This window comes from Nomia melanderi, chromosome 2 (assembly GCF_051020985.1).
Source record: "Nomia melanderi isolate GNS246 chromosome 2, iyNomMela1, whole genome shotgun sequence".
Lineage (NCBI taxonomy): Eukaryota > Metazoa > Arthropoda > Insecta > Hymenoptera > Halictidae > Nomia > Nomia melanderi.
Window position 1 is genome coordinate 29360496 of NC_135000.1, and position 18958 is coordinate 29379453.

The 18958-nt window shown below is 37.0% G+C and overlaps 5 protein-coding genes across 17 annotated transcripts; 1 reads left to right on the forward strand and 4 right to left on the reverse strand.

The window, feature by feature from the left end:
• Positions 1 to 4353, reverse strand: LOC116429938 (kinesin-like protein Klp61F). The gene is made up of 16 exons (XM_031983482.2): positions 4135 to 4353; positions 3908 to 4055; positions 3695 to 3844; positions 3409 to 3569; positions 3187 to 3336; positions 2880 to 3116; positions 2425 to 2800; positions 2087 to 2358; positions 1874 to 2013; positions 1689 to 1807; positions 1266 to 1610; positions 982 to 1209; positions 722 to 901; positions 420 to 642; positions 228 to 349; positions 1 to 140 (listed from the first exon to the last, which is right to left on the reverse strand). Exons 1-16 carry the CDS (start codon positions 4197 to 4199, stop codon positions 51 to 53), a joined length of 3006 nt encoding a protein of 1001 aa, XP_031839342.1. The 5' UTR covers positions 4200 to 4353; the 3' UTR covers positions 1 to 50.
• Positions 4354 to 4469: 116 nt separating this feature from the next.
• Positions 4470 to 6213, reverse strand: LOC116429942 (putative oligoribonuclease). 12 transcript variants are annotated; one of them, XM_031983500.2, is made up of 6 exons: positions 6029 to 6213; positions 5697 to 5808; positions 5331 to 5378; positions 5107 to 5261; positions 4815 to 5035; positions 4470 to 4750 (listed from the first exon to the last, which is right to left on the reverse strand). In XM_031983500.2, exons 3-6 carry the CDS (start codon positions 5344 to 5346, stop codon positions 4615 to 4617), a joined length of 528 nt encoding a protein of 175 aa, XP_031839360.1. In that variant the 5' UTR covers positions 5347 to 5378; positions 5697 to 5808; positions 6029 to 6213; the 3' UTR covers positions 4470 to 4614. The 12 variants fall into 12 exon arrangements, with proteins under 12 accessions (XP_031839360.1, XP_031839359.1, XP_031839357.1 ...); XM_031983499.2 differs by having other exon boundaries at positions 5331 to 5382; positions 6029 to 6212; XM_031983497.2 differs by having other exon boundaries at positions 5331 to 5382; positions 5672 to 5808; positions 6029 to 6212.
• Positions 6214 to 6931: 718 nt separating this feature from the next.
• Positions 6932 to 7474, reverse strand: LOC116429943 (histone H3). The gene has a single exon (XM_031983502.2). The coding sequence runs from the start codon at positions 7404 to 7406 to the stop codon at positions 6996 to 6998; it is 411 nt and encodes a 136-aa protein (XP_031839362.1). The 5' UTR covers positions 7407 to 7474; the 3' UTR covers positions 6932 to 6995.
• Positions 7475 to 9025: 1551 nt separating this feature from the next.
• On the reverse strand, positions 9026 to 9727 carry LOC116429944 (histone H2B-like). The gene has a single exon (XM_031983503.2). The coding sequence runs from the start codon at positions 9472 to 9474 to the stop codon at positions 9091 to 9093; it is 384 nt and encodes a 127-aa protein (XP_031839363.1). The 5' UTR covers positions 9475 to 9727; the 3' UTR covers positions 9026 to 9090.
• A 1321-nt stretch (positions 9728 to 11048) lies between these two features.
• LOC116429941 (chymotrypsinogen A) lies at positions 11049 to 14022 on the forward strand. 2 transcript variants are annotated; one of them, XM_031983487.2, is made up of 4 exons: positions 11049 to 11283; positions 11797 to 12147; positions 12760 to 12992; positions 13558 to 14022. In XM_031983487.2, exons 1-4 carry the CDS (start codon positions 11100 to 11102, stop codon positions 13729 to 13731), a joined length of 942 nt encoding a protein of 313 aa, XP_031839347.1. In that variant the 5' UTR covers positions 11049 to 11099; the 3' UTR covers positions 13732 to 14022. The 2 variants fall into 2 exon arrangements, with proteins under 2 accessions (XP_031839347.1, XP_031839348.1); XM_031983488.2 differs by having other exon boundaries at positions 11800 to 12147.
• Positions 14023 to 18958: the final 4936 nt, after the last annotated feature.

Sequence of the window (18958 nt, forward strand, 5' to 3'; positions counted from 1 at the left end):
TAAAAAATTCGCTTATCATAGAGTTTAGAGTAGAGTACAATAGTTTAAAACTATGCTCTTTCAATTTCGTTTAAGTTTTCTTTTGAGTTTTCCTTTGATGATTCCTTAATAGATGTGTTGCGATTGGATAATGACATTTGCTAAAGAAAAAAGTAGAATATTTAATAAATAACAAGTAGTTGTATAAATCACACTGTACGAAAGTTGATGCACGGTGAAACCCTTACTTTATTCTCTTCGCAATTCATTTCCTTTAATGCTTCTCTGTACCTTTGAAGTATGCGATCCGGTGGAGACGTTTTAGCAAGACTTTTGGAGTATTGGAAGGTTCTTTTCACAGGTGTTTGGCCTATTAAATTTTAATCGGGAGAATAAATTAGAAGCTTACAAATTTAACCAATTGAAAAGTAAAGAAATACCTGTCGGAACGTCGCGATATAGATCTTCAGCGAAGAATTTCTCAACTCGATCGCGTATTGTCTGCAATCCTGCGATAATTTTGTTATTTGCATTGCCAGAATTCAGGTTTTCAGTTTCTAGTTGTTGATTCATTTCGGTACAAACATTCATAAACGCTGATTTCAAACTACTTAAGGATCGTGAACGTTGATCGCCTAGATTATAAACTATTGTATATACATCCTGAAAATTGTACACGTTAAAAACTTCAGGAAAACAATAACGGTGTAACCAGAAAAATGTGCATAACGATAAAGCTTACGTTAATTAATAATAAAATATGACTTTTATCTTCTTTCATTTTTTTCTGTATTTCCGCCATATTACGTTTCACGCAATTTTGGTAATTTACTAATGTGTCGCAGTTATTATTCAGGTTCGTTTGAAATTCGCTAATAAGTGCCTTAGCTTGAGCAATTGAATCATTCGACATCGACTTCAGCTGTGTAAAGTAGAAAGCTTCGTGTTATAGGCAGAGTGGAAAAGTTATTTCTTGATCGACTAGTGTCTTAGGGACATTACCTTTTCCGTTTCTTCTGAGACCATCTGCTTCATTATTTGTAGGTCATGTTCAAGTTTTTCTTGTATACAATTTTCTTGTGCTGTCTTTATTTTACAAGTTTTTGAAGCTTCGTGGTTTATAACATTACAGGTTTCATCAATGTTGTTTAACGTATCGCATATCGACGAATGATTCTCCTTGTTTTCATTTTGCAATTCATTGAAAGACTTTTGCAAATCTTCCATCATCTGCAAATTCGAATCACTCAAAACACAACATTTTAACAATTTGATGGAGAACATACCTTTGCAAAGTTGAATCGCTTTTCCATAATACTGTTTTGGCTTTGTCGAATTTCTTCAACATTCTTCCTGATATCCTGAATATTATTATCTAAACGGCTACGCTCATTGCTCGACGACTGGGAGAGCTGAGCCATCAAACTGCTAGCAGTTTGCGTCATACTGTCAATTTTTTTATGAACATCATTATTCAAATCACTTAAGTTTTCAGCTACTTTGTTGTCTATTAATTGTTGTATTCTTTGTACGATAATAGAACAACCGTTACTTAATATGTTACGTTCTTGATCCGTCATCGTAATTACATTCTTGAATTCTTTCTCGAGGCATTCTTGATATCTTGAATACTAAGAAAAGTACATCAATGTAATTCAGTACAAAAATTAATACATAGCAAGTATGGGAAGAAGATATTAATCACTTACAAAATCTTCTACATTTCTTGTCAATTTATCGGTTGTGCTTTGGATTGGACTGACGAATTCATCGGAAATATTTTGAATAGATTTGTCAATACGTTCACTATGTGAAAGGGTTTGCTCGTCTGAAAATATTAAGAGTTGAGTATTCAACTTTAAACTGCTGTCCCCTCGATAAGAATAATACTTACCAATGTAGGTATTTAGAGTTTCGCAGAAGTGTTTCATTCTTTTTGTATGTATCGAAAGATCTGTTTCAATCTTCCTACATCGTTCTTTAATATTATTTTTAACCTGTTGTCCAAGTGAACTGTTCCGCTGTCCTATTTCCCTGTGATTGAATGTCATTAACTGTTAATGCATTATCACAACGAATTACATTTCATACCAAAGAGGTAACTCACATTTTCCGAAAAATTTTATCATGAAGTTTATTAACATCCGTAGTAGCTGTATCAACAACCTCCAATACTGATTGTACTTGAGACAGAAGAATATTTTCGGTAGATGCGTGCTTCTCCACAAGATGCTTCTGCTCTTCCTTCTCTTGTTCCGAGACTGCCAAACGCGACGTTGTGTACATTAACGTATGCGTCGTTGTTTCCAATTGATTCTTTACATTTAAGAGTTCATTCGCTTGTTCAGAATTCTTTGATTTCAAATCGTTAAATATTTGCTGAAACAATAGATATAAGCTATAAATATCAGTATGACTTTATAAATTCCTTTTACTTGCGTGTACCTCTTTGTAGTGCAAGGTGTCTTCAAGCGCTTTAATGTGATTTAGTTTCTCCTCGATTTCTTTACTCTGAAAATCTATTAGCGATTGCATTTCGTTATAACTTTCTGGAGCTAAATACACGCCATTGCGTTCGCGAGTTGCAAACAAATCTTTCCTCAATTTCTCGATTTCTTCCGTGTATTCTTGAAGTAACGCTTTTTTCGAAAATTTCTGATTAATTTCTGGGCGATTCGTAATATTCTTCGCGCGATGCGCGTAATCCAAAGTGGACAATGTTTCTTCAAGATTAATGCTAGCAGGAGACACCGTAGCAATTATTGAAGTCCTCGTACGACCGCCTAGCGATTCTTGAAGTAATCGTGTTAACTTTGATTCTCTGTATGTTAAAAGAAATAGGATATTTAAATCTTGAACAGATTTTTAACATTTAATTTCTGTACTCTGTGACATTTTACCGATAGGGAATGTGTGGAGTCTTTTCTACGAGTGCCGTTATCACCCGACCTAGAGTTAACAAGGATTGATTAATATTGCCCGCCTCTCTTGCTCTTTTATCAACAGCTCCAGATCGTCCTATATTTTCGCTACCCGCTAAATCAACTAGATTTAGCTTTCCTGTCTTTAAGAGCTCCTCCCCATCAATGGTGTTCTCCTTTATGTGAACAGTGATAGAAAATATGGTATGAGATCGACTGAAAATGAACAATAAAAATGTTACATCTATCCAAGCAGAAATAATCGATAATTAAGTTCGATATAAACCTTGAACTAGCATTCATCAATGTGGTTGCTGTCTGCCGTTTCTGTGATCCTATCTGGAGGATTTTATATACGTCTCTTTTATTATATATAGTCACCTCCTCCAAACCATGCACTACTACCGCTCCCTTTTTAGTCGTATCTTCATATATCCTTTTCAAGTGTTACATACATTTACATTTAGCGAAACAAACTTTAATGGAAAGGCATAAATAATATAGTTACCTTATCTTGGCAGCTTCATCACTAACAGATAATAGATCGTATACTTCTTCATTATATAATTCTAAGAAGCTCACTCGAACCGAGTACTCTTGCACCCCTACGATACGTAGTTCATCAAAAAGATGACTTAAAGAGCGTGGTATAATCCCAGCATTGGTATCCTGCACATATTATACATATATTCTCCAGAAATTTGTAATGATTTCGAAGATTTAAATTAGATATCATTTTCCTTAACAATTTTTGCTTCTTATTATCTAATATAACATTTATAATCTATATGTACCGTTTGCCAGTGTAACATTGGATCATTATCAATTCCTTCCATGGTGAAGGTCTTCCCAGTACCAGTTTGACCATAAGCAAATACTGTACAATTATATCCAGCCAAAACTTCTTCCAGCAATGGACGGACAACTGCATTATATACTTCAAGCTACGGATTTATTATAAATGTTGAAAATATTTTCAAATACTTGTTATTCTGTTATGTACATACCTGTTTCGATAAAGATCCAAATACCCTGTCAAAGGTGAATTTCTTTGTACGTTTATCGCATGGTCTTTCGCGAACAACTAATTCTTTAGTGGACGGTGTATCTACCACTGTCAACGATTTTCCAGCCCTTTCGATATCATTTATCGGTCTAGAGTGAAACAAAGTAACATCGATCAGAATAATGCAGTTATAAGTATGATCTTGTGAACAGCTTGATGCACATTTACCTGACACGAACAAAAACTTGTATATGTTGTTTTCTAACTTTCTTCCCGTTACGTGTATCGTTCATCTTCAACAAATAAATGTTTGTCACGTCTTGATCACTTTTCAATTATTCCTATTCACGTATTCGTTCACTGTTTATAAAATAACCCGTTGTCTTTCATCTGGTATACAAACGCTGCTTCGCGGTGTTAACCGTCAGAAAATTTAAATCGGAAGCTTCACGGAAATCCCGGTAGAGATCGCTTGAGTGACACAGCATTTCAATAATATCATCCCTTACACAAGTAAAACATTTAAATATTCCAAATAGAAACAGAAAAAAACAAATTATATAGGTATTTAATTATTTATTATAATTTATTTACATCAAACAATGATTATGCGACTATTTCATATATAACACAATAAAAAAATAAATTGTGATAAAAATAAGCTAAATTAGTTTACTTAGTCACATATAAATCAATTATTAATGAAAATTAACATTGATTTGATGATTTAAAGAAATGCTCCTTGTAATATTTCAGTTCTTGTATACTTTCTTTCACATCTGATAAAGATCTGTGATTTAATTGTTTTTTAGGTGCATTTTCATAAACCAAAGAATTCCATCTCCTTTAAAAAAATGTCATATTATAGTTAAGTAACATTCTTATAATAAAAATGCAATGATTCTTACCTTACAAGTTCTTTCAACGAAGATACATCAATAATTCTATAATGTAAGTAATCATGGACTAATGGCATGTGTTTTATTAAAAACAGACGATCCATATAAATTGTATTTCCAGCTAACGGGCAAATTCCCTTTGGAATATATTTCTTTAAAAAGTTCAGTAACATTTGCTCAGCTTCCTTTAGGGTAATGTTGCTACATTTACAGTCATGTGTTAAACCTGACTAAATTTATATGTAATTGTTATCAAAAAGAAGCTTAATTAAAATAACTTTTGTTTAAGAAATCCACTTACTTGTGCATGATGAATTTTAGACCATTCATTCATGTTTTCAAGAACTACATCTGGATGGTTAATTACAATTTCAAACTCTTCGCTAATTATATTCAAATTACAATCAGTTATTATACAAGCAATTTCTAGAATAGTATGGTTCTCTATATCAAGCCCTGTTAGCTGAAAGAAAACTGTATTATCTTCTTATAAGAAAGTATAAAGTTTATACACACATTACATACCTCCGTGTCCATCCATACTATATGAGCATCCGTGTCAGATCCCATGTTCTGTCTTGGCAATTACCATAAATTTCAATTACATTTAACAACAATGTAGAAGTATGTAAATATATAAGTACGTTTACTGATTCTATCGTTAATTTTCTATACTTAAAAAATATAATTTTACTTATGAATCATAAAAGTACGTAACAAAATTAAATTAAAAATTATTCTCTCATCTAATAAATCTCACAGTGGCAGAAGTGAAATAAATATTATCGTAAAATATAATATTTCAATGAATATAACACTAACTGACTTAAGCAAATTTTACTATACCTAATACTGGATAAACATACATTTTAATATCTTAACAGAGCTTACAGTGAATACACTTTCTCAGGAACACGTGGATAACCAACTAAATATATTGTTGGTAATTATGATCTCTTTAATAAAAAAAGAGCCCTTCCGACCGTGTATTTTGTTGAGAAGCCTACGACAGAACATCAACAAAACGTTACAGAGAGTTGCTCTTTCGGTGACTCGATAAAGCAGATTTCTATATAGAATAAGGGTACATGTCTCTCAACATATTTTAGGTTATACGATTAATAAAATATAATTTTCATCTTTTACTTTCACTCAATGAATACAGCAAGGGGAATTAAATAAATATAAATAATTATATAAAAACACTATATTTATTTCACAACCTTCTGTTTATTCTATTGTTAAAATCTCAGTATGAATCTTCACAGTTGCAGGTTAAATCTTTGAACTTCGGATGTAACCGTCATGTTTATCGTACTGATATAAAACATTCATAATCAGATACTTCAAATTCACATTTAACACGCATAATAAAAAATTGAAAGGTTTACACTCAAATTTTCAGTTAATAACATAACGCAACGTAACTTTTCAGTCATAAATTCAAGAATGCTTAACTCAACAATACAGATAAAATTGTATAAAGATTTTATTCTAATAAACAATCTGTACAGCTACTATAATCCAATGAATTTTAAGAATAAATTTAACGAACAGGTCAACATATTTGGAAAAGAACAATCAAGGATAAATCAAACTGCGCAATTAACAAAATAAAGACAATTTCGAAAATTCAATCTTTCACTGTTACAGTACATATATTAAATATCATCATCAAATCCATATTAAAAGATCACAGTACTCTCCAAGTTCCTAAAAACGCCAATTAGCAAAGTTCAGAATACAATGAAAGATAGACAAGAAAGTAGCGAATGGTGACTCGTTTCTTAAAAAAAATTGTTGGCCCTCAAAGGCCACCATTATATATTAAATATTACAATGATCCACAAGATCACAGTATTTTCCTAAGTACTCAAAACGATAATTAGCTCAGGATACAGTGAAGTATACAAGAGGACCAGCGAATGGTGACTAGTTTCTCATATAAAAAAAATTGGTAGCCCTCAAAAGGCCACCATATTAAATATTACAATAAAATCCACATTAAAAGATCACAGTACTCCTAAGTACCCAAAACGATAATTACTCAGGATACAGTGAAAAAAGGTACATATATAAGAGACCAGCGAATGGTGACTCGTTTCTTCGATAAAAAGAGATTGGTGGCCCTGAAAAGGGCCGTTTTTTATATGTCAGTAATTACAACTCCACATATGGGTAGAAGAGAAATTAAGCTCTCTCTCCACGGATTCTGCGGGCCAGTTGAATGTCCTTAGGCATGATGGTTACTCTCTTGGCGTGGATAGCGCACAGATTGGTGTCTTCGAAGAGGCCGACGAGGTAAGCCTCGCTAGCTTCTTGAAGAGCCATCACGGCTGAACTTTGGAAACGAAGGTCGGTCTTGAAGTCCTGGGCAATCTCACGGACGAGTCGTTGGAACGGTAACTTCCTGATGAGGAGTTCGGTGCTTTTCTGGTATCTACGGATTTCACGGAGAGCGACGGTTCCCGGGCGGTAACGGTGAGGCTTCTTCACTCCTCCGGTTGCGGGCGCACTCTTGCGAGCAGCCTTCGTCGCCAACTGCTTGCGAGGAGCTTTTCCTCCGGTGGACTTTCTGGCGGTCTGCTTGGTACGAGCCATATTGAACTTGAGCGAAGAGAAACTCGATGTGCTTCCGACGAAACGCAAAGGCTGATGTGAAGAGCGGCTCGGAACGCGCCGCTTTTATGCCCTGCACGACGCCAGCTGCGGCCGTCTGATTGGCCCGCGGCGCCATGGAGGGGGAAGCAACCGCCAGATGTCCAACGCAACCTGGAACGACCGTTACAAGCGTGTGGGGGAACCGACTTGATCGTACCGTGCCCCCCTGGCCCCACAAAAAATGTTTAAATCACAACTTTGACTTGACATTTGATAAATGTTTCTGATTGAAGATGACAGGATACGGGAAGGGTGGATCACTGATTGCAGGAAACAGTAAGTTCGAATAAACCATGGAAATTGAGTTATACGAAATATGCGAAGTTGGTGAAACTCGTACTTTCAAAAATATAGGACACGTGTAAGCGTTCTACAAGATGGGAAGGATTTTTAGTGTTAATTCCTTGGCCTATGATTTCTTTGCCAATTTTGATAGATATGATTGCTATGTTATTAACCCTTTGCACTCCAAAAATTTGTTACTAGAAATATTCATTTTTATGAGATATAGATGACATTTTTTAAAATTAACTTAACGAGGAATCTATTCACAAAATAAGGAGAACAATGGTATTTTATTTCCACGTATCGATAAATTACTCAAGACTTAATGTTAAATATGAAATTTTACAATTTTGATACACCAATCGAGTGGTGACTGAGGCACTTTGGAGTGCAAAGGGTTAATAATTTATTGGATAGAAATTCCAAGCATATGTTGTGCCTGTATTTCATTTTAAGTATAATAGTTGATTATGGAGGAATGATATTTACTTTGAATTCGAATGAACTGAGTAATATATATTTGTTGAATCATGTTGAATCATGTTGAGAATTTTTACTACCAGTCTCACTTGTAGGACAAGGAATTGAGGAGTCCATCTATACCTCACTGCTCAAGGCTTACAATTATAACCATGGGAACCTACTCATAAAAATATAGGAAAGTGTAATATATAGAGAATATTATTAAAAATCAAGATAAATCTAAACATGTGGCTCTAAAAGAGTACGAATAACTAAGGTAAATGTAACAACGTGTAACGGTAAATAAAGAAACAGATTATTTAACAATTTTCTTGTTACAATAAGTTGAGGCATGCTGATAATTATCTGAATTTCACTGCAGGTAGAAAGGCCAATGCTCTCAAGAACTACAAAAGAGGTAGAGATAAAGTTTCAGGTAGAGTCAAACTGATAGTAATATCTCTGAAGGTATCTAAATACATTAAGTATTTAATGAGTCATATATAACCATACAGTAAAGTAGTTTTACTAGAACTACCTTACTACTCACAATGACTGCTGTCGGTTCTTGTTCCACAATTATTGATACGCTAAAAGCATTGAAATGATTTTGAGAATAATTTCACTCGAATACTACAATGAACATTTTCGTTAACATTTTTATAGGGATCATATACCAATCGTATTAAATTCTCGGTAGTTCTATTGTCGAGTAAGGAAGTAATAGTCATAAATTATCTGAATTGAACCTAAGAAACATAAAAGTAAGTTGAACGGGAACGAGACTTTCCAACGTGGAATGAAATTTAGTGGCCCTGAAAAGGGCCGTTTGCTTGGCGCTTGAACAAGCTTGTATCTATTGAATTCCAACTGTATTTCATTTCGAACTTGTATATTTAGTAACAGCCTTGGTGCCTTCGCTGACCGCGTGCTTCGCGAGCTCGCCGGGCAACAACAGTCTGACCGCCGTTTGAACCTCCCTCGACGTAATGGTGCTGCGTTTATTGTAATGCGATAATCGTGCTGCCTCGGCGGCGATGCGTTCGAATATGTCGTTGACGAAGCTGTTCATGATGCTCATCGCTCGGCTCGAGATGCCGGTGTCCGGATGTACTTGTTTCAGAACCTTGTAGATGTAAATCGCGTAGCTCTCCTTTCTCCTCCTCTTCTTCTTCTTCTCCAAGTCAGATTTATTCATGCTGATGTTCTTCTGTGCCCTCACTGGTTTCTTCATTGATTTCCCCGAAACTTTCGGTGGCATGATAACGACGGACGGGGAACAGTCTTACGGCGCGGTGCAGCTAACACGAGACAAAACCAGCGAACGGAAAATAAACGGTAAACAATGAATTCGTCGATAGCGAGACCGATATTCAACTCTAATACTGTGCAGGTCGATACGATCTCCCGCTTTTATATCGCGAACCGGGTCCACCGGCCGCTTCAATTGGGTAACCCGTACACGTATCCTTCGTCTTCCCATTGGACAAGATTTCGCGCACACCTGAACGCGTTTCTAACGTTTTCCAAAAGTCCAAACCTGTCGACAACAACACCGATTTCGCTCGCCCCGGCTGGGCACGACCGCTGCCGAGCAATGTTTTGTTTTCGGGACGTTCGCAGAAAACGAACCGATTCGAATGTTCCTTGTGTCTTCCGTTGATCGTCAGGAAACGATCTTCGCGGATCGCTCTAGGAAAGTCTCATTCTGTTCCAGGATTCGCGTCCAGTGATTTAATCGTGAAGGAATCACGATGCGTTTGAAAACGAACCGATTCGAAAATCCCTGTCTTTCGTTGATCAGTCGTTATTCGAGGGAACCGTTGATCGTCAGGAAACGATCTTCGCGAATTGCTCTAGAAGTCTCGTTCTGTACCAGGACCCACGTCCAGTGATTTAACCCTTTGCACTCGGAAGTTTCTCACTAGAAATATTTAACAACTTTCGACAAGACAAAGACGATATTCTTTGAAAATAACTCGAACAGAAATCACAAGTACCGAGGAACTAGAAGCTATTTCTAGTCTCTCTAAGAGTCTCGAGTGCAAAGCGTTAATTGCGAAGCGCGTCTGATTTTGTTTCCAAGTTAACCCTTTGCACTCGGAAGTTTCTCACTAGAAATATTTGAACATCTGACGAGATAAAGACGATATTTTGTGAAACTAACTCGAAGAGAAATACATACATTGAGGAGCAAAGCTATTTTATTTCAATATTTCTCAAATCGATGCGTTGTACAAGGTACAATATTAAATATCAAATTCCATAGTTTCCCTTATGAAGTCCGGTGGTGAGTCACCTCTCGACTGCAAAGGGTTAATCATGACGGAATCACGATGCCTTTGAAAAGTTGCGACGTCACGAATCGATTCCACGAGGGAGCAGGGAAATTGTTCCTCGCCTAGCCATCTACGTCGCGGAGAACGCGTGCAGCCCTTAACAGCGGGAAAGGGACGAACCCCTGCTGCGCACCATGGAGGGTCGACTTTCAAGGATTACTGCGTTCCATCGTCCCAACTGCGTTTCAGCGATCGCATCTTTGTCTCCGGTAAAATCAGCCTTGCATAGTTTCCACGTTAACCGTTGACCTCCCGCTTTTCCGGAAGTAGCAATGCCCGAAGTGACAAAGAGTCCCACGGAGGTAAGGAAGCATTTAGCCCAGATCCATATATTTCTAAATTGTCTTTACGACTTCTAGCCCTGCAATTATAAATCCATCAATTACGAACCTTGGCCCGAGGATCTTGACCTGGACACGTTAACCCTCTTTGACCGACGGCTACCTCTAGATGTACCGTTAACGTTCCACTTGCAGCAGGGTAAGTGGATGTCGGGGGTGGGTATATATATAAAAATCCGAAGTGCACTGATTCTGCACAGTCCATCATGACTTCTGCAAACGTTAAGTCTGTTTCCTTCGTCGTTGTCGCCCTGACGGTTGTCGGCAGTGTCCTTTGCAGTCCGCTGTTGATCGGTTCCGCGCTCGTCGTAAAACCGAACGCGCCGAGCAGCAGTCTCTCGGGTAACCAGAGCAGCAGTGATTTGGGACACTTTCCTGGAGCTGAGGAAGGTAGGTCGCTGGATACGAAACACGTATTCTTAACCCTTTGTACTAGTAAAACTATAAAATTTGATATTTAATATTATAACTTGTACGACGCATCGGTTTGAGAAATATTGAAATAACATAGCTTTGTTCTTCAATGTACGTGCGATCTTCGAGTTAGTTTCAAAGAATATCGTCTTTGTTTTGTCGAAAAATGTTAACCCTTAGAACTCGATTTGATACAGCAAAATTATAAAGTCTTATATATAATATTAAGCTTTGTATAATGCATCGATACGTGGAATATTGAAATAAAATAACTTTCCTTCTTAATTCATATATGTTTTCTCATTAATTAGTTTCAAAGAAGATCGTCTGTATCCTATCAGAAAGTGTTGCATATTTCTAGTGAAAAACTTTCGACTGCAAAGGGTAAAATATTTCTAATGAGAAACTTCCGAGTGAAAATGATTAATATTTAAGCATCCATATCTTCCATTGGACAGTTGTTTTTTAATTAAAACGATGTTTGATCAGCAGATGACGCAGACACGGACAGGATAGTCGGAGGGAGGTACGCGAGGAGGCATCAGTTCCCGTTCATGGCTGTGGTGCACCGGCTATTGGGCGGAGGCTACGTCGCACAATGCGGCGGAACAATTATCTCTCAAAGATGGGTGCTGACCGCCGGCCACTGCGTGTCGCAGGACCCGCCGCGGAGATTCATCGTGGTATTCGGCGTTAACGATAAATCCGGCTTAGGGTACGATTTCTACCAAGGATCGGGAGTCGCCATGATGACGGAGAGAGGCGCTCTCCACCCAGGCTACCGACCATCCGTGAACGACGTCGGCTTGCTGTACATGCCGCGCGATATTCCGTTCGGACGTAAGGCAAACAGAATTACCATAGAATAAGCCATTCGTGGATTAACCCTTCGCGGATGAAGATTGTTGGAAGCATACAAAACCTGCAGATTCTGCTGAATTAAACACTGAATGCTTAAATCGTAGAGAATAAGGGAACTCTGAAATCAGTAGATTTCTTGCTGTCCCAATAGTTAAATCATTTGTTGAAAGCATAGAAAATCTTCTGCAGATTCTGCTGCATTAAACACTGAATGCTTAAATCGTAGAGAATAAGGGAACTCTATACTGATTTCTTGCTGTCCCAATAGTTAAATCATTTGTTCGCAACTTGGTATTCCAAGCGTGGAAGTTTGATCTCGGCAGAATACCGCCAATCATTCGTAAAGGGTTAAAGGGATTAACCCATTGAATGCTGCTGATGTCTGAACACAGAAGCTTAAAGTAGAGTCATGATGCAAATGGGTGAACTTCGTTTCTGAAACTTTTAGTACCTTAGTCATAAAATATATAATCGTCTCTGTGTGTAGATATGTGATTTCCTCCAAGTTTGCTATTCTTAGTTTTATGGAATTGATTGCATTGGCAAATGAATGACTCGAATTAAAACTAATGGGAATTATTGCATTTGTAGGGAACATTCAACCTATTCGACTAGCAGGACCAAGTCAAGCGTACGAAGATTTTGCTGGAATGAAGGCCACCGTGATCGGATGGGGAAAAGATCAATCTACCGGCGTGGGAACAAAGTACTTGAAGTACGCCACCCTACCGATTATTTCTAGCTCGCAATGCAGCATCTACTGGAATATTATTCCGAAGAAACATGTGTGCACCGTCGCAGGATATGGATCAGATGCGTGCCAGGTAAACGAAGACATTTAGAATTATATGGTTGTAACACTAGAACTACCTGAGTCACATTCAGTTTACCTACTCTGCTTGTAAAATCCCTAAAAGCGCATCTATTGAAATTTTGAATGGGTTATAGCTCAGTTTGTTGAATCAACTTTAGCAATTTCTCAGAGAAACATTTATTACCTCTTCAATTGGAAAGATAGAAAAGAAATTAGTAATTAGTCATTTTAATCTATCTGGTAGTTCTAGTGTTAGCTTATTCACTCCTTTTCAAGGAGGCAGTAAAGTTTTCAAGGAACTTATTGCTTTCTAGATTACTGGAAGCTATAGTTTATTGCTTGCTAGAAATGCTTATCCCATGGGATTACAAAAATGTCTGCTACTGGGGAACTGTAGAGGCTTAAACGCGATCCCTTCTAAGCACCGCACTCCCATAAGCCCCGTCCGCAGTTTAACGATCCTTTTTTTCTGTTTAGATACACTTGACTTGAACAGTTGCTTTTTTTATGTTATGTTTATGGTGTTTTTAAAAGTCTGTGGAACACTCGGCTCATACTTTACTTCATATTTGCAGGGCGACAGCGGCGGTCCATTGATCGTCTATAAAAATGGTGCTCCCCTTCAAATCGGAGTCGTCAGCTACGGAGACGCAAATTGCCCCAGCAGCAGACCCGGCGTTTTCTCGAGGGTGACAGGCTACATCGATTGGATTCAACAAGTTACAGGACTATACTATGGCGACCAGTGATATTAGTCATTTAAAAATGCGTCGAACGCCTAGACCATCATTTATACTTGTAAATAAATAAATATGCAATGCAGTTTTTGAAGATCCATGTTGTGCTTTCCTGCGGCGTTCCAAAATATTAATAAATATGCACCATCGGATAATTTTCCGATGCACAAGCTGTACCATAAATTTCATGTTCATCTACATTCATGTTCACTGTAAAGCATGGCAACTAATAACACAGAAATAACATTTAATTCAAACTCAAAATAATTCAGTGCCATTTACATACTTTCAACTCTATGCGCTCAAGAGATACTGCAAAATTATAGAATCTGATATGAAAGTTTACTATAAAAACTATTGAAATAAAATATTTTTGTTCCTTTACATGTAATTTCTCTATAAGTCAGTTTTCAATAATGTTATCTATCTTATCACAAAAGGTTGAATATTTCTAATGAAAAACTTTCGTTAGAGATCCTTCCAATATTTATAGCAGACAGTTCAATGTATTTAAATTGTCAGACCTGTCGAGTCGTTTCCGGATTAACCGATGAGAGAAAAAAATGGCGGTTATTACGCCTCGGATGGAAAATTTCCTTTTATGGCGGCGCTGCGTCGCATATTACCGGGTGGGGCGGCTTCCCAATCTGGCGGGAACGTAATTTCGGGGCGGGTCGCTGCGTCTACAAGTTTCCGCGTAAATTCCTGGTCGTGTTCGGCACTGCCGACAAGTCGGGAATACGATACGACCGCTAACATGTTCCCAGCGTCTCCATGATCACGATGCACATCGTCGTTCATCCGAAATATTATCATGCCACGAACGACGATCACGCTTTTGTACATGTCAGACACACCATACAATCGTACATAAAAATCTATTAATTATATGGAAGCAACAGGCACTGGAGTAGTTTCATGGTACACGAAAATCGAAAGCATTGTCTTCCGGACAAACACATATGGTTATAGTTGAATTTTTATTTGTCGATGTAGTTTACATCGGACAAATTACTGCAGGAAATGAACAATTGTATATTAACATTAAAACTGATAGGACTACTACATTCTTTTACAACTATTCAACCAATGGTTTTTGAAAATACTGCAGGAAATGAACAATGGTATATTAACATTAAAACTAATAGATAGGACTACTTCATTTTTTTACAAGTATTCAACGAATGGTTTTTGAAAATACTGTACACGCGTTCAGTGCCACGTGTACCACATATGGTACACACCAATTTCTATAAGACAATATTTTTAAGGGACACATGGTCAAGATCAGATGTGAACATTACAAAGCACCAAAAACAATACGAAAATATATAAAAATGAAAAACTTGAATATGACTGAATATTTTATTTAAAAAATAGAGACAAGTACAATAATCGAATTGCCCAGTAACTGTCGAATATCGAATCGAATAAACGTCGATATTTCGGTTTGTATATAAAGTACACTAATCAACTTAATTTCCCGGTGATGGTAGTATTAATAAACTGTATGGTAAATGAATAAACATATATATTTCGGTTTGTATATGAAGTACACTAATCAACTTAATTTCCCGGTGATAGTAGCATTAACAGGGAGTATCGTAAACGAATAAACATCGATACCGGTCACAGAACACGCGCGGCACGTTCGAAGAAAGGTTAGGTTGGCAAGCTAGGCTTCAACGGACGCTCTTGTTCTCAGAAAAAATTCTACCCACACAGCTAGCCGGTTCCAACGGCGGGAGAATCCCTTGTTGACACGACCGGATACGCAGCGGAGCGGGGAAGGGCGGAGAGACGGGCTCAGGTACAAAGGCCCTAAAGTGCGCTGCGCTGCCTATAATCGGCAACGACGAATGCGGTCGGACCGGGCAGATAGACGGAAGGAAGGTGTGCAAGGCAAACGGCCTTGGACGAAATGCCTAGAGGTATGATGAATTTTACAGGGAAACGCCATCGTGTGTTTTCACCTTTAACCCTTTGCACTCGAGAGGCGCCTTTCAGTCGCCATTTGATTTGACCGAGCAAAATGATAAAATAAGATTCAATGTTGAATTTTATGTAATGTATCGACACGTGCAACATCGAAATAAAATAGTTCTGTCACTTAATTTAGGCAAGGTATTTCTTTGTGTTAAAATAAATGATATAAATATAAATATCAATGATATTTCATCAGAGAATAATGAATATTTGTCGAGAAAAATATTCTCGAGTGCAAAGGGTTAATTTCCTGGCTGCCCGGTCAACTGCGCAGAGCGATAATGGCGGTCCCTTTTTATCCTGAACTACGCCTCCAAAGTGTTCGAGTTCGATTTCGTTACATTCGTTTTTTTATTTTTTTTATTTTCTTAGCTTTATAATCGAGTTGTAGGAAATGATATGATTGCTTGGTTAAAACGTCTCTTATGCTTTATGAGAATTCAATTGCAGTTCAAAAAGCTGGTTGTGACGCATTTGCATGCTCGGTGGACAATGTATTGACAATATTATTGAAGAAAATAGGAATATATAGATTGGCGACGAATCTTCTGTAAAATTGTTGAATTTAAACTGTCTTGGAAATAATGAGTGATTATCTTAGAAAGGATTAAACGAATTGATGTTAAAGAAATGGGATCATGGGATATTTAGTATAGACTCGAAGCTAGGTTAGGTGTTAAAAAATCCAAAGGTTTCTGGAATCTTCACGTATTTAGAAGTAATCATACAGAAAAGATTAATATTTCAGAGGCTGCTCGAAAATTTCCTTCATTAGTGTTTCGAATTTTTCTGTAGAATGTATTAACATAATGATACAATGTACAGAAAATATTTCGTGTTAATAAATATGAGAGATATTCCTAGTGAAATTAGTGGCTCTGAAAAGAGCCGATTTGTGTTTCCTTTTTGTAGGTTCTTCTGTTAGAACTGACAGAAAAATGGAAATTATATGATTTAAAGAGAAGGAACTTGTAAGGCAAGGATTTTATTTTCTATTCTGTATATTCTGCGCTATTTCTCTTACGAGTCGTTCGAAAGATTTTTTAGGGATCAATAACTTGGTACTCTTTTGATAACGGCGTACCTCCTTGAGAGCTTTTGTTTCCACCGGTTTTTTATTATTCTCTTTAATTCTATTATACTGATTAATACGCGTCATTTTAACAGAAAACTACGAAAACCAGTTTTCGTCAACGATCAGCTGTGGATTGGAGCAGATGTTACGCAGCTACCTCTATTTATGCCCTCGGTATTCATACGTAACAGCTGCTCATTGGTCACCAGAATGGAGGGGATGGAGTTGCTCCGTACCCTAGAAAAGCCTCCAAAAACGGACTTGTGATTATCAGAATCAAAACACTAAAATTGATATCATAAACCAATGATATCATAAACCACTGCTACAAACCACCTCCTGCATTTTTCAAGTCATCAGGTTTTTTCAAAGTTTTACCCTGATACCACATGAAATCAAGTACACATATATTCCAGCACTCAAGATGCTGTAACACACATCTCCCTAGATAAATCCTGGTAAGGACCAAATGTCCCTGGTACAGGCATCCCCACTCAAAAGAAAAACGATTGAAAAAAAAAACTTCTGATTATCAGAAGAGTTTTGTCTTCGAAGAGTCAGTACCGTGTTTAAACAACTTTCAGGACAATTGCTTAAGGAAACGATGTTCAATTGAACTGCAAACCCTTGATCCTTTGAAATTTATCTTTGTTGCTCTGAAAACGTGAAGACGAGTCCTAACCTCTTATGCCGGCATTTATTTTGTAACAAATTGTAGATATATTAATGCACATTTTAAATATATTAATATTGAATACTGTAAAAATTAATTTGTTGGGTTAACGTAATAATGTATAGTGACAGATGTAATGTACGTAGTATATGTGCTTTATTGTTTTCTAGTAGATTCATTATTAAGTAGCACGATCAAATATATGATAGATTTTATTTGTATGCAAGTATTATCGTCACTGTTCATTGTATTTAATTCTTAAGAATTATGTCTTACTGTATTGTATTTTTAGTGTTAAAGTGTTTCATGTAATGAAATACGTTGTTACGTTAAATTGCATATCGTTGTGAGATCATCAATAAATGTTTCCAGTCTATAGACATTTCTTTGTTTGCGTTTTAATGAGATATCCGAATATCGACGCGAAAAGTGATGCACGATGGCAGCAAACAGCGTTGCCATGTCTCGCTGTCTGTGCACCTCACACTGTGTAAATTCTTATGGCGTACAACGTTGCCACACGTGATTTTATCAACGAAAGATCTATAACCGCTTCTGCCTTTACACCATCAGACATACGGATAAATAAAAAAAATACTAATGAGCATTCTGACAAAATATTAAATTGAATATTGTTAGATCCATAATTCCATGGAAAGTACAATCACATAGCATGCATTCTTCTGATAGAACATAACCTTAAACATACGTGCATATAATATTCACATTGCTAAGTTTTGAGAAAATAGAATGGTTTCAAGATTACAGATAGTCATTATAGAGGCCCCCATTTCGTCCGTTCAACTTCGAACTTCGAACTGATAGAATTATTCAACAAAAAATATTTCGAGTATGTCAATTATAACTTCGACAATATCAGTTAGACTTCAGAAATGTTTCATTACGGTTACGTATAATCTCAGATCAAACGTCCAACAGGTTAAAGTCACGAATATTCAATTACTTATGTTACGTGAATTTGAGATCATTATTTCTGTTAGAAGAAATTGGTAGCCCTGAAAAGGGTCGTTTGTTTTGAACACTTAGTATACTCTTTCTGTTTAGGAGAGGCAAGCAATCGTCTTTCTTGCCCTGTCTTGTATGGCTATATTTCATCATTGTTTACTGTCCATGATGACTCCTAGGTATTTAACTGTCGCGGGCCATGGAATTTGGCAGCCTAGGATTGTTAGGTTAGAGACCGTTATGGGTTTTTTTTCTGATGAAGGTGATTGGCTTGAGTTTCAGCTGGATTGGCATTTAGTCTCCAGTCCTTAAAATATGTTATTATTATAGGTGTATTTGTGAGTATTTTAGCTGCTTGTGATTGGCTCTATCCTTTGCGAAAAAGAAGCGAAAAGAAAAAGAAAGTAGGTTTTTGAGTTTTCGGACATGCCATTTATAAAGATTACGCGCCCGCGTGCCACACACGCCCCTTTTATACCCTGTCTAGCGCCAGCTGCAGGCCTCTGATTGGTCCGCGCTCGATGGAGGGGGAAGTACCG